Source organism: Hippopotamus amphibius, chromosome 10 (assembly GCF_030028045.1).
Source record: "Hippopotamus amphibius kiboko isolate mHipAmp2 chromosome 10, mHipAmp2.hap2, whole genome shotgun sequence".
Classification (NCBI taxonomy): Eukaryota; Metazoa; Chordata; class Mammalia; order Artiodactyla; family Hippopotamidae; genus Hippopotamus; species Hippopotamus amphibius.
This window is the reverse complement of record NC_080195.1, coordinates 51090978-51106382: the sequence shown is the minus strand read 5'-3', so window position 1 is coordinate 51106382 and position 15405 is coordinate 51090978. Positions and strand designations below refer to the sequence as shown.

General features: G+C 36.6%; 1 protein-coding gene across 2 annotated transcripts in view; it reads left to right on the top strand.

The window, feature by feature from the left end:
• The window catches only part of STXBP5L (syntaxin binding protein 5L), a 387479-nt gene that overhangs the window by 363993 nt on the left and 8081 nt on the right, over positions 1–15405 (top strand). For both annotated transcript variants that reach the window (XM_057697539.1, XM_057697540.1), the window contains 2 exons: positions 7–246; positions 11513–11873. In XM_057697539.1, the coding sequence (XP_057553522.1) occupies positions 7–246; positions 11513–11873 (601 nt within the window). The remainder of the gene's footprint in view (positions 1–6; positions 247–11512; positions 11874–15405) is intronic.

Below are 15405 nucleotides of genomic sequence, written 5' to 3'. Positions count from 1 at the left end.
CCATAGAAAGTCGAGAAAATTCCTATAATCGTTCTAGAAGCTCTAGCATCTCCAGTATTGACAAAGATTCTAAGGAAGCGATTACAGCACTATACTTCATGGAGTCCTTTGCTCGGAAAAATGACTCTACTATCTCCCCTTGTTTGTTTGTTGGAACTAGTCTGGGAATGGTGTTAATCATCTCCTTAAACCTACCTTCAGCAGATGAACAAAGATTTACAGAGCCAGTGATGGTATTGCCAAGTGGTAAGAGTTTTTATTTATTCCTTCATTGCTACTTTTTCAAATTTAGATATATGGTGTTGTAAACCGTTTAACTTGTATTGATCTGGAGCAAAGACTTAAGTATTCTGTGTAATAGGAACTATAGAGAATTTTATAAATCATGTACTCTCCCAACTATTACAGCTTACATTTCCGACAGGGTAAAATAGTCAACCATTTCTATGGTAGTAAACTGTGGAACTCCCTACCTAAACAATGCCTTGGGAAATAAGTTTCTGAAAAGCATTTAGGAAAGCCTTAAGGCAAAAGTTTCAAATTTTTAAAGAATTGAAGCATTTCTCCAAAGTTCCATGCCAGATCAGAGCCTATGAGTGCTTTACATCATCCTTGAAGAACTCAGATGATTAAGCTAGAAGCAGTCTGACTTGAGGTGGCTTTCTAAATTCTTGGATAATCTGCCCATCTTGTTTTGAAGCCACACCACACAATTTCTTCCTTTTATCCTAGTACCTAGAGAAGTTAACCCAAGTTATGAGTATTGCTGCTAAAGTATATGTTGTATTCTCTTCCTACTTGACTTGTCTTTTTCCTTTTGAAGAATAGATGTGATTCCTTCTGTTATTCCTTTGAGTATTTTAAAATTTATCCTTATCAATAACTTACTCCCTTTCCTATATATGAAAAAACTATCTGAAAAACATTTCTTAAGTAAAAATAATTTTATTAAATATAGGACAAGGGATTTTACTTTAAAAGAACACATATATATTGTATGGTAGGTTAGATAGAGTTGTGTTTTCTTTGTTAACTGGTATGCTAAATTCATATAGATGGATTGTTACTGACTATAGGTAGAATAGTCAGCTATTAGTGAGGCAAATTCAGATAAACATATTGTATTTTGTGTGTGTGTGTGTGTGGCTTAAACAACAGAAGTTTATTTTCTCACACTTCTGAGGCTGGAGGCCCAAGATCAAGGTTTCCCAAGATCAAGGCCTGGTTTCCTCTGAGGCCTCTCTCCTTGGCCTGTAGTTGGCCACCCTCTCGCCATATTCTCACATGGCTGTTCCTCTGTGTGCTTGTACCCCTGGTGTCTCCGCTTGTATCCTAATCTCTTCTTGGAAGGGCATTCAACAGTTTGGATGAGGGCCCACCCTATCAGCCTCATTTTAACTTAATCACTTCTTTAAAGGCTCTGTCTCAAATATGGTCACATTTTGAGGTACTGGGGTTTAGGCCTTTGACATATGAATTGGGGGGGGTCAGGGATGGACAAAGGGTAGCCCATAAAATGCAATGTATTTTAAAAGTTAATCTGTTAAGATCACTATATTTTAATTGTAAATATATTTCACAATAGGAAAATATCTTTTACTATACTCCTAGTTTTAAGGAAATATGTATAATTCTCTTATACTTGTTGAGAGAGAGCCAGATCAGTAAGGTCATAATGAATTTTTAAGTATTAATTCAATCCATTATTTAACTTAATAAGTTTTTATACAGATTAGATACTTAATGTGTGCCAGGTAGTATTCACAAATTTAAAGGTAAAAATAAAACTCCTGTATACACATTTACAAATGTAAGTGAAAGACAGTTTTCTAATAAGAGATATTCTAACAAATGTGGTTTTCTATGCCACAAGTATATAAATAAGTCTCTGAAACTAGTTTAATGGATCTCTTAGTACTATAGGAAAATCCTTTAACATTGTTAGCAAATAGACTTAGACTTAAAATGATGGCAAAATACAAAATAATTGTAGATTTAATATTTTGTCATCTGGTTCATAAATATTGCAAATTTTTCCTTATCTATTTAAAGAGAGATAATGGGAAGCTATCTTCTCCAAGTTTCTATGTCAGTATTCCATTCTTTCAAGACGTTAGTTAATATATCATTATCACTTCATCAGTTGTAACAAATGTACCACACTAATACAAGATGTTAGTAACAGAGGAAAGGACAAAGGGGGCATACGGGAACTCTCTGTATTATCTGCCCAATTTTCTGTAAACCAAAGACTGCTCAAAAAAAATTGTCTATTAAGCAGTGCCTATAAGGGAGGAAACTATGAGTCTAGGTTCAGATCTGTTTTATAATTAACCGCTGAAAGAGAGAAAGCCTAATTGGAAGCCATAATTTATGACAACGAAAAGAAAAATGTAGAGTTTCATAAGAAAATATAGAGAGGACAGAAAGCCAATTCAAATTTAAAGTAGAAAAACTCGTCCCCTTCTTCCTCACATCTCACTTCCTGACTCCCTCTTCACCTTCTTTCCAGGATCTACTCTCCATTCCATCCCTGTTCCACTAGTCCCCGCCCTATTGGTACTGCTTGAGGTTATGGGAACCATTTTTAAAGGTTTGCAATTAGAGGCATTTCCCTCTTCTGTTGTCAGTGCTAAAGTAGTTGCCATGTTCTCAGGCCCTGAAGGCTTTTTTCCTGTCAAAACATTGTTAAATTACCTTTTTTCAGTTGGCCTAGCAAAATTTACCTGAGTCTAGCAATTTCCTCAAAGCCTAATACAATCCATTTTGAAATTTATTCATCCATTCATTCAACATACATTTCCCAAACTCATACTAATTAATTAGTTACTGGGGATACAATGGTGATCAGGATACAGAATGATATTTATCCTCAGATTATTTGTAGGGAAGAAGTAAACAAAAGTACAATGGGAAATAAAGGATACTGCGGCAGCATGGGAGCGGGGATTTGGGGACAACCTCTCTAACAAAGCAGCTGTCTGAAGTGGGACAGGTTTGGAAGGGAGCTGTGCACAGTACTGATGTTTAAGAGTAATTCAGAACAGCATGAGTAAAAACCTAGAGGTAAAAAGAACATGGCATAACTAAAGCCTAGAGATAGAATGGTGCTAGTCGAGGCTGGAAAAACAGTCAGCGGAAGATTAGATGGCCTTAAAACCACGTTAAGGAGCTAGAAAAGACTTCCTAGATCTGTGGTTTTGTTTGTACAAAGATTGTAATGCGGTATGCTTTTTTCTCTCAAACAGTGGTGCTTAAATTTTGTAATCGTAAAAAATTCCAAATACAGAGGAAGATAAATGAAAATTCTGCCACCTTAAACTTTCCCCCTTCTCTGTACCATTTCCCCCTCCACACTTCTGCCCCTAGGAATTTTACTCTCCAACAGTAATTCTATGAGAAATTGTCTGAGATTCTAACTTTAAAGCCACTTTATTGAAGTACAATTGACATACAAAAAGCTGTACATATTTAATGTATACAACTTGATGAGTTTGGAGATAAGTATGTATCCATGAAATTCCATGACCACAATCTATGCCAAAGACATATTTATAACCTCGAAAAATTTCCTACCCCTCTAATTTTGAGACTCATTTTAAATTGTTTCATTTCTAAATTTTGTGCTACCAGCTACAAATTATTGTGTAATTACCAATCCTGCCACATGAAGTGCCTATCACTGCTTTGTAAAAACAAAAATTATTTTCATGCTTCGTGATCAAAATTGAGATTTAGACTCATGATAACTAAAGATTCTCCATAATAAATTCATTCTCTTTACCCCTGAACTGTTTCTTCTTGCTATTCTCCCCATTTCTGTTAATAGTGCCATGATACAACATAAATGACTTCCATCACTTCTGTTCCTTTTTTTTAAGTAAATTTATTTATTTTATTGGCTGTGTTGGGTCTTTTTTGCTGTGCGCGGGGTTTCTTTAGTTGCAGTGAGTGGGGGCTACTCTTTGTTGTGGTGCGCAGGCTCCTCATTGCCGTGGCTTCTCTTGTTGCAGAGCACAGACTCTAGGCGTATGGGCTTCAGTAGTTGCAGCACATGGACTCAACAGTTGTGGCGCACAGGCTTAGTTGCTCCGCAGCATGTGGGATCTTCCTGGAGCAGGGATCGAACCTGTGTCCCCTGCATTGGCAGGCGGATTCTTCACCACTGCGCCTCCTAGGAAGCCCCCTTTCCTCTTCTGATCCCTTTTACTTATTGCCTCTGTTCTGGTCTTATTCCAGTACTACCTTCATCACCTAATTTCTATGCACCATATTCTCTGATACCTTTTACCTACCCATGGAAGCAATTTCTCAGAAATCTTGGAAATCAGTGATCTCTACAAGCTCAGCCTTGTTCTACCTCTCTAATCTGATTTCCTGCTGCTTCCCAGCACCAGCTCCCTGGTCCAGCCATTCTTATATCCTCACTTGCCTTTTCTCTTTGCCACCTGTCAATAATCTATTGTTGGTAGATATCACATGAGCTTTTATGTTTGTTGTCAAAATTTTGGAAAACCTGTATCAAGTTTCTTCAGAGCTATAGGATTTGGAAGAATTGGAAAAATTTTCTACAGACTAGCTTTTGGATTGAGACATTTCAAATTTCAAATCTTGTTTATTCTACATTATCTATATATTTCTAATGTTGACATAATATATAATTTGTAATATGATCTTCAGCCCTGCTGTGTCAGATTAATGCTGAGTTGCATCAGGGTAGTGGCAGTTTTCGTGGGAGCCATTCCTATACCTAGACGTCTTGCAATAACCTAGACATGGTAGTGATGGTAAATCACGTACATAAATCTACTAAGCTTAAACTACATGTACCCCCATCTTAACTTCCTCTCGTCCAGATTCCTGAAATGCCTATTCACTAGAAGTTCACCTAACTGGAATTAGAGTGGAAAGAGAAAGGAGTTAAACTTGATTGTGGTTAAAATATTTTAGTTTCACAAACAATAAAAACACGTGAACATGTGCCTCACTTAAAGGGCTGAAAAAGAAAATTTTTTAAAGTAAGAGATAAAGATTTGTGTAAATGGACTTACCCCTTATTTTCTCTAGATTTTCCTCTAAAATCATAACTAAGGATATGATTTTAACTTACTAATTCAATTTGTGATTACATATATAAGCTTAGATACATATGAATATTCTCAACATTAATCCTATGAAAAAGTATAGGAGAGATGATCTTCTTGCCATTTTTACCTGTTCTTTTCCTTACAGTATTCTTGTATTGTCCTCTGCCTGCTGACAGAAATATCTCCTAAACCTACCCTCTGCTCTAGACTCTTCCCAGCCCACTCCCTATACCGGACTGACTCGCCAGTATTTAATTCCTTTGAAGTCCAGCTCTCAGATGAAGAACACATAACTTATGCAAATACAGAGACGAGTGAGTGTGCTGTCTTGCAGATATGTGAGGCTGGTTAACAGCTTTTGTCTGGAGATCATTTAGTTAAACTGAGAAGGATGTGGTTTTTAATCAAGTCTAAACCTTGATGAGACATTTCACTATATGAAAGTATTTAGTTAGAACCTTTCCATATAAGGTGTGTAATTTCAAACATATTTGTGAAATTCATGCATTATATCTTACAAACTTCAATAAAAACTAATACGGGGTGGAATAGGGAGGATGGGAGGGAGGCTCGAGAGGAAGGGGATATGGGATATATGTTTAAATACAGCTGATTCACCTTGTACAGCGGCTGGCACAACAGTGTAAAGCAATTATACTCCAATAAAGATCTGAAGGGAAAAAAATAGTAGGAATATAGTTCAAACATAATGATTATATTTGACTGAACAAGTATAATCACAGCTTAATGCAGAAAAACAAACATACACGCTCTTCACTTACAGGTAGCAGCTCCATTCGTTGTTTACAGTTCTTATACTAGTTGTATTAAATGTGTTTGCAGCAACTATTTTCCCTGTCACTTGAAACTGCTGAGTAAAGTATGGAATCTGTCTAAGCCCTTAATAGCTAGACACGTGGGACGATATTAAGATTTTTAGATATTTTTAACTCATTGCATTAAAAAAGCAAAATAAAATTCTCTCCAGGTACTATCAAAAACAAATGAAATTTCACATACCCTTTTGTCATATGCTATTGTCATGAATTCAAACTTTTGCCACAATCCCTTCTTTTATGGAGATTAAAAGAATGTATTTCTTTGTGAAAATCCAATGATCTAGATATATAGTTCTTAATATAGTAGGATAACCTAGAAGAAATGAATAAACTCCTAGAAACATACAACTGACCAAGACTACTGAATCATGAAGAAACAGAAAGTCTGAACAGACCTGTAACTAATAGGGTGACTTAATCAGTAATCAAAAGTCTCTCAACGAAGAAAAGCCCATGTCTCTTTTTTAAAGGAATCTTTTCACATTAATTTATCTTGGTTGTCTTGACAACAAATTCTCATCAATGATATGGAAATTTGAACTAAAGCACTAAATCACTGAATTTTAGAGTGGAAAAAAACACCTACTGGAATTCCATTCCAGTAGCCATCACTTTAGTCTGTATCAGAATCACTTGAAGGGCTTGTTATACCCATTCCCAGAGCTTCTAATTCAGTAGGTCTGGGGTGGGGTCTGAGAATTTGCTTTTTTTTTTTTTAACAAGCCACAGGTGATAATAGTACAAATGCAATTTTGCATGCTGGGAGGAAAAACCAGTGTTCTTTCCTCCTGTATAAGGAAAAACCAAGTCCTTTCTCCTTCTGTTTCTCCTGTGCGTCTCCCTTACTTTCGTATGACTACCACACTCACAACACTTCTGACACCAGGTAAGTGGAGGTTTTCTCCACAAACAAGCAAGTCTGAGACACCAGCTGGATGTTCCACAATTTAACTCAATTAGGACACTATCTACATGGAGATAGTGTCAGATCCTACAGGGTAAGTGCTCAGTCCAATGAAACTGTCCTGTCTGCCTCTTTCAGATACCAATCCCAAGTCAAGTTGAGATTGTCACCTGTCCCTCTGACCTGAAGTTTCCACAACCCCCTCCTCAGGTTCAATTAATTTGTTCCAGCAGCTCACAGAACTCAGAAAAACATTTGCTTTCTGTTTAGCAGTTTTTTATAAAAGGATATAGCTGAACATCCAATGGAAGAGATACGTATGGCAAGGAATGTATTTCTATACCTGTGTAGCTGAATATGGCTGCAGAAAAATACGTAACGAGACTAAATAGTCTCATTTTGAAATAAATCATCAGTAACCTCAAGTGGGTTCCTGTTCTGTTGGGTAGTCATACTATAATTCCCTAGTCCTCTCTCCACCTTCCTAAACAGTAATTACGTTTTCTCCACTCTCCTCAGAGCTCCAATACCTCCTCCACTGTTTTCAATCTCAGCTAATGACTATCTGTCCTCTTTCACTGAGAAAACTGAAAGTCATATAAGAACTTCAGCAGCTGTCGCCACCACATCTACCAACCTGTATCTCCATGGTCTCTACCGTCTCTCCTATTATCGTGACTAAACTGTGTAAGCTCCTGACTTGGTGAACTTGTACACTAGATTCCACTCCCTTTTACCTACACAAGAAAGTCAATCCAGCAATTTTTCCTGTTTCCTTTATGTAATTATAATAAATATTCATCTATTAGATCAGCATACAAACATGCTGTTATTTCTCCCATTGAAAGAGAAAAACCCTCCTTGAATCTATTCTCCTACAATGCCACATTTTACTTCTTTTTCTTTAGTGCAGAATTCCTTGAAATGGTTTTTACATTCACTATTTCTAGTTTTATTCTCCCATTCTCTCTTGAGTGCATTCTAATCAAACTTTCTCCCACACCAATCAACAAAAACCTCTATAGAGGTCATCATTGACCTCATTGCTAAATCCAATGGTCAATTCTCAAGTCACATCTTACCTGATATATCAGCAACATCGCACAGTCTACCATTATCCCTACCTTATAACATTTCACTTTTTGCCTAAATTCCAGGATACTTTATTTACCTAGTTTTCTTCCCACCTTTATAGCCATTCTTTCTCAGTCCCCTTTGCTCGTTCCTTTATATTTCACTGGACTTAAAACATCAGCATGCTTAAAGATAGACTCCTTGAACCTTTTCTGTTTTCTATTTATATTCAAGCCCTACATGAAATCAGCCAGCCTCATTACTTTAAATGCCATTTGTAATCTAATGGGTCAAATCCCCAAATTCCTGACATAGATATCCAGTTATAGGTATTTGACATATACTTGGATGTCTAAAAAATATCTCAAACTTATGTCCCAAACTGCATTCCTAATATTCCTTTCCTTTCTCCCAGTCTTTCTCACATCTAGTAATGGCAATTCCATACTTCCAGTTTCCCAGGTCGAAAGCATTACAATCAATCTTGACCACTATGTTTCTTTCACACTCTAAATCCAACTTATTAGCATATTCTGTTGGCTTGACCTTCATAATACACTCAGATTCTGATCATTGCTCACCCCTTATACTGTTACCACTTCGTTTGAGCAAGCCTCTATCCATTTCTCACCTGAATTATTGTACTAACCTTTTAACTGCTCTCCCTTCTTCCAATCTTGACTCCCTTTAAGATATACCCAGCAGGAAGAATGATCCTGTTAGATGGAAATTAGATTATATTACTCTATTCTCAAAATCTTCTCATCTCATACCAAGTAAAAGTCTGTCTTTACTGCATCCTATGAGAACCTATATTACCTAGCTCCATAATCTCTCTCTGATCTCATCTCCTATAAATCTGCCCTTAAGTGCTCTAGAAGGTCAAGATCTGCGAATAGTTTGAGATTTTACTTTACTTGCAAGCTAATAAAGTTGCCAGTTTCATAGATTCTGACAGAAGACATGAGACTCTTGGGTCAGAGACAGAGGATAATCACAGTAGCTGGAATATTTTGTGCTGAATTCCTGAGCCTTAATTCCACAGTATGATGCAAAGAAGCCTCCTCTTCTGTAAAAATATGCTCAGGCTGCCTTGGCAAAATACCACAAACTGGGTGACTTAGACAACAGAATTTTATTTTCTCACACTTCTAGAGACTGGAAGTCACAAATCAATGTACCAGCAGTGTTGTTATCTGGTGAGAGCTCTCTCCCTGAGTTGCTGCCAGCTGCCTTCTCACTGTACTCACATGACCTTTCTTATATGTGTGCATTGAGGGGGAGACTGAAAGAGGTCTCTTAGTGTCTCTTTTTATAAACACACCAATTCTATCTGATCAGGACCCCACCCTTATGACCTTATTTAACCTTAAATATTCCTGTAGAGGGCCCATCTCCAAATATCAATACATCTACGTGGTGGGGGCTGGTGGGGGGGGGCGGCAGCAGCGGGCAGTTAGGGCTTTAATGTATGAATCTGGGGAGGGGAATCGCACAGATGTTTAGTCCTTAACATCTTCTGCTCCATTTAAAATGTATTCATATCCTTTTCCAAGACTGTCTATCCTCTTTTCAGCTTTATTTTTACCTTAGTACTTATTGCTAATATCATATATATACGTAATATATATACTTATTTTTTATATATATTGCCTGTCTCTATCATAGAAAGTAAGTTCTGTGAAGGTAGGGATTTTTATCTGTTTTATTCACTATTTTATTCCCCTGTGTCTAAAACAGAGCCTAGAACACGTAGTAAACCCTCAATAAATATTTGTTGATTGAATGAATTAAGATTTTAGTGGGGAAGACTGGTAATTTGGAAAGCAGGAGTAACGTACACTTCTAGCCAGTAAGACCTCTTTTAAGAGGAAAATCCTCATTAATTCTCTGGTGAATTATTTACTGTAGACTGAATTGTTAATATCGTATTATACAAGTTCTTAAATTTAAGCTTCCTTTGTAATGTGTACTTCTGAAATAGAAGAGGCTGTAATCTGGACTCGCTTAAGCTTTTTTTTTTTTAAGTTAGGAAAGATTAAAGACACAGTCATAAGATTAATAATACAGTGTTGGGAAAACTTAAACCCTGTATAAAACTAGTGAAAGGACTATAATCAAAGCATTTTTTTTTTTTTTTTGCCACAAATTAGGAAACAAAGCAGCTGTTTGGACAAGGCAGCTTATTGAGAAACAGTTGTTTTGATACTGACAGCTTGTAAGCATCGGGCATAAGTAAAATGGCTTCCAAAATGTACATTTCTTGTTTTTTTAACCTACTTTAGGCTATCCCTAAATTGAGGATGTTAGGATATTTATACTTATAAAAGTTTTCCCATGGTATGTAGTTATGGAAACGTGGGGGAGGGGGATTTGGAATAGAAGGATCATTCCTAGATGAGTACTAATTAAATCATACATCACAGCCCTTGGCAGACTTTTTTTTCTTCTTGGGAGTTTGGGAGAGCTGGTCTTTTATACCTTGACCCTCAGATTAAAGCACCTAAACCCCTGCTCTTCTATCCTTGCCAGTTACCCTTCCTTGTAAGATATTTACAGGTTTCTTAGTTTTAAAAGTAGGTTTAAAAACACAACTGAGATATTAAATCATCTAAACACATTAGTTTGAATCATAAATTTTAAATACTTTATAGATAAAGTACTTTCTAAATGGAATGTATTTTAATAACACCCTTTCCCCAAGTCTCTGGTACGTGTACACTCCAGAGGTATATCAGCCTGGGATAACCTCCTTATGCTCTCTACATGATGTCAAAGGACAAAGGAAAGAAAAGGCTGCTAGGGTGCTGCTTAGGGGAGAGTCTGGAAATGTCCAAAAGTCAATCTATCCCAAGTTACTTCCGAAGCTTCATGGTATCCTGTCTCTGGGACTGGTAAAAATCACCCATAGGTAATAATCTGGCATGGATATTCAACCTTGGAGATTCCAGGTGAGTAAACCATTTCTCTGTGTAAAAGATGCATAAAAGCCTGCCTAAATTCCAAAGGTAGTTTCAGTTTTGTTTTTTAATACAATCAAAATTGCTAGCATGAACTCTAGATATTTAAATTTCATGAAATATTCTGAGTGTTCATTTTCAGAAGGAGAAAAATAGCATTTTCTAGTGAATGAGTCTATAAAATAAAGAAGTGGAATTAGATGGCATTATTTTTTCAGCTGAAGTTATTCAATAAATTAAAATTATAAATTTTCTAAGCTTTGCTTTTTTAAAAAAGTATTTTAATGAGTACTATATAGTATAGTAAAAGGATACTGGATTAGGAATTAGGAAACCTGAGTTCTAGTCCAGGCATAGCTGCTAACTTGCTATGTGACCTGGCCCAAGTCTCATCGTCTTTCTGGGTCTCTGTTTTCTCATTAATATAAGGAGAGGATTTGACAAGTTGATGTCTTAGACTCTTTTTAGACCTTACCTTTTATGATTCCAAGTTATTGCAACTGATGAACTCACAAACCTACTGAGTTATGTACAATACTGCAATATTATGACATTATAAATTATCATAAAACATTTATCACCCACAGATGAATAGCAGCTGTTTTAGAAAGAATTTCATGTGCCAGTGATACGAAATTGTTTTTATAGGTACATTCCTCTCATTGAAAGGAGCTGTCCTAACATTCTCCTGTATGGACCGAACTGGCGGATTAATGCAACCGCCGTACGAAGTTTGGAGGGATCCAAATAACATAGATGAAAATGAGAAATCTTGGAGAAGGAAACTGGTCATGAACTGCCCCTCTCCATCCCAAGAAATAGGAGATCATCAATATACAATAATCTGCTCAGAAAAACAAGCCAAAGTCTTCTCACTGCCTTCTCAGAATTGCCTCTATGTTCATAACATCACCGAGACATCTTTTATACTGCAAGCAGATGTGGTGGTCATGTGTAACAGTGCCTGCTTGGCATGCTTTTGTGCCAATGGGCATATCATGATAATGAGGTACTGGCCTTCTTTATAAATTATCTGGTAATCATAACAGTGCAAACAAGGTACAATTATGAAAATTATATGTATAATGTGCAAGATATTATCAAGAAGCAACCTGAGATCAGTTTCATCACACACAACTTGAGGAAAGTTTGAATTTTTTGTTTTTTTTTGTTTGTTTTTTGTTTGTTTGTTTCTTGCTAAAAATGCTTTGCATTTTGAATGAAATATATATGTTGACACCAAGGAATCTAAGGAAAGAGTGATTCTCCAGTCATTCACACATTCATTCAACAAACATTTTCTTGAGCACAGGTTATCTCCCAGATGCTATGCTAGGCACAGGATGTATGAAGATGAATAAACTATAAGAAAAAGAAATGAACTGTTACCTTTACTCTGTTTCATAGTACACACAAGAATTTTCCATATAGAATTTAATGTTATCCTTATAACTTCTCTAGGACATAAGAAAATAAAGTATTATTTGCATCCTCCATTTTACATATGCTAATAAATTTGCCTGAGGTTGAAAGTCTAGGAAAAAATGAGATCAGCACTGAACAGTATACTAAAAGTCATTACTTTATTTTAACCTGCTCTAGCTACGCATTAAGAAATACACATGAAAGGAGAGTTTGGACGGGCTTTTGAACTGAAGTCGTAGCTATATTGAAGGCTAGGTGGAAATGGATGTGAGGGATACTTGAGGGAAATTCGCTGAATGTAAAACCAATTGGTTGTGAAAGGTAATGGAGGTCGTTAAATCTCACGGTTAGGAGAGAACTTAAAGGTTAAAAATCTTTGTCCTGAACTTGGATAATAGTGATGTCATTAGCAGATAAGAAAGTCAGGAGAATCTGGACAGAGTGATAATGAGACGGTTGAGAGTGAACTGAGAATGAATGCCTGGAATGTGAGGTGCTGATACACCCGCCTGCAGAAGGTTAGCAAGCAATTTAATGTCTGGACTCTTAAAAAATAGAGGTGGAAGATCCAGCTCTGGAAATCATCTATGTAAATGCACTAGTGAAAGTCGTGGCAGTGAATGAAATCATCAACGAAGACACTATAAAAAAAGAGGAGACAAAGACTGATCTGAGGACAAAAATGGGTGGGGGGGGCGTACATATGTCTACATTTATGAGTGTGGAAGAAAGAAAGAAAATCCAGCAAGGGAGACTGAGAAGTCACCAGAGAGCTAGGAAGAGGATCAGAGTAGCATAACTTCATGACATGAAAACGACAAAAGAGTATCAAAACACAGGATAGAAGACTACCAAAATGATGGTCAAGAGATACAGCGGAAAGGTCAAAGAGTTTGGGTACAAGAAAAAACACTAGATCTGGCACCTAGATATTAGTGATCTTTGAGAAGGCAAATCTTAGGAGCACAGTGGAGATAAGACTAAATTTCAAGAGGGCAAGAATAGAGGCAGTGGCATAGATCAGGGGTTGACAGACTGCAGTCCCAGGCCATATCTACCCTGGCCTCCCCCACAATCTGATATCGTATAGCCTGCAAGCTAAGAATGGTTTTTACATTTTCAAATTGTTGAAAAAATAAGAGAATATTTCACTATATGTGAAAAATATTTGAAATTCAAATTTCTATGTCCATAAACAAATATCTGGGGAACACAGCCCCAGGCATTTGCTTACATATTGCCTGTAGAGGCTTGTGCACAATAGGGCAGAGTTCAGTAGTTGCACCAGAGGCCTAAAATATTTACTATCTGGCTCTTTTAAAAAAAGTTTGTCAACCCCTGAGATAGAGTATTCTTTGGGGAAATTTTGGTAAAAAGAGAGATGAGAGACAGTAGAAAGTAGTTCAAGAGCGAAACTGGGTTTTTGAGAGTGTTCTTACTGTTATATTTTCTTTAATAGGGGAGACATGAGTAGATATGTAAGCCAAGAAGAAGTAGTTAATGAAGGAGAAAGTGTTGAAAAAATAAAAACAATCATTTATGGCCTGCTCATTCTCTTATATATTTCTTATTCTTTCTCTCTTTATCTGGTTTCTCTTTCTCAAACTCTTTTTAGAGATTTCTGAAGAAGGCCATTCTAGTCTTGTTTGAGAATAATGACTTAGCTCCTAGATATGCCTCAGTTTAGAAGGAAAAAAAAAATGTGTGTATATTCCCCTAACTCACATTTAGTCACTCAAAAATTTTCTTTAAAAGACATTTAATGTTATTTTGCAATTGAGTTTTTAGCTTGATAGTGCTCACTTTCCCTGTTTTTTGTATGTCTTGTTTTCTTAAATGGTATATCTGAAAACTAATTTCTACTCAAATGAATATGTGCTACATCTACACTTATGAGGAGGGAGATTCTTGAGAAATGAAAAACAAGAGTTTAAAAAGCGACAGGCATCATAGCGATAGGAGAGAGAAGCTGATCTCTGTCTCTTTCTCTGTCGAAGCTGTTTTACGTGGTAATGACTACTTTAATATTATGTCCTAGGGGACACTCGTCATGTGTTCATGAGGCTCTCAAAAATATATGGAAAAGAAGTGATTTTGACATGATTTTAGTAATGTGTAAAGTGTGGCTAGGAAACATGTGGCTTGAGTAACTGAAGTCTACAAATTGGCATGCTCCTCTGCTTGCTAAGCATATTTCCAGACCCTATCAGAACTTAACTATGGGACCTCCCTGGCAGTCCAGTGGTTAAGACACCCTACTTCTGATGCAGAACTGAGTCCGACCTCCTCAAGTCCTAGTTTTCAGATAGTTGGTAGGTAGGTAGTGATTGCTTATGTGCCAATGTACCCAGACCTAGAAAAGAGCAGACAGAGATAGAAGAGGCTTATCTATGTATAAGTTCTCAAACTGGGCTGCAAGAGCCATTTTTAGTGGGAACCATCTTTAGTTACCGGACACTATTTCCTTACAAAAATTCTCGCACAGAAAAAAAAACTATTTTTTTTCAGCTTTAAGAGTATTTGTTTCCTAGCCCTTAGTAATTTAGTCTTTTCCATTTCCTACCAAAAGTGACTATACCTGTTATATTTTGTTGCTTTACTTTTATTATGCTACACAGACAATGCAGCTTATCAGGAAAGTCCATAGGAACCTCTTCCCCACCACTACCCATTAATCTGACTGAATGGAAGTCAGTTTAACTGGGTTTGTTTTGGACTCATATCCTAAGGATCTTTGTTACTTCATATGTTATCACGTGTATTTTTAGTATACTTTTCCCATACTAAATCTTTGAAATTCAGTATATAATTTACACTTACAGAATATCTCAAATCAGACAAGCCACCTACCAACTGCTCAACAGCCGCATGTGGCTAGTGGCTACCATATTGGACAACACAGCGCTAGGACCTCATGAAAAACTTATTCCAATAGCACAGATTTCAGGTCCTATTTTATATGGTAAGATTCTAGGGCTTAAGTTGTAATTACAAACTACTCTGATAAGAGAAATAAGTACTTTTTTTTTTCAAAGTGCTTGTTTTATGATCTGGGATAATGTACAATCATTGTGCACACTAGAATCAGTAGAATGATGTCAAAGCTTGAGATTTAA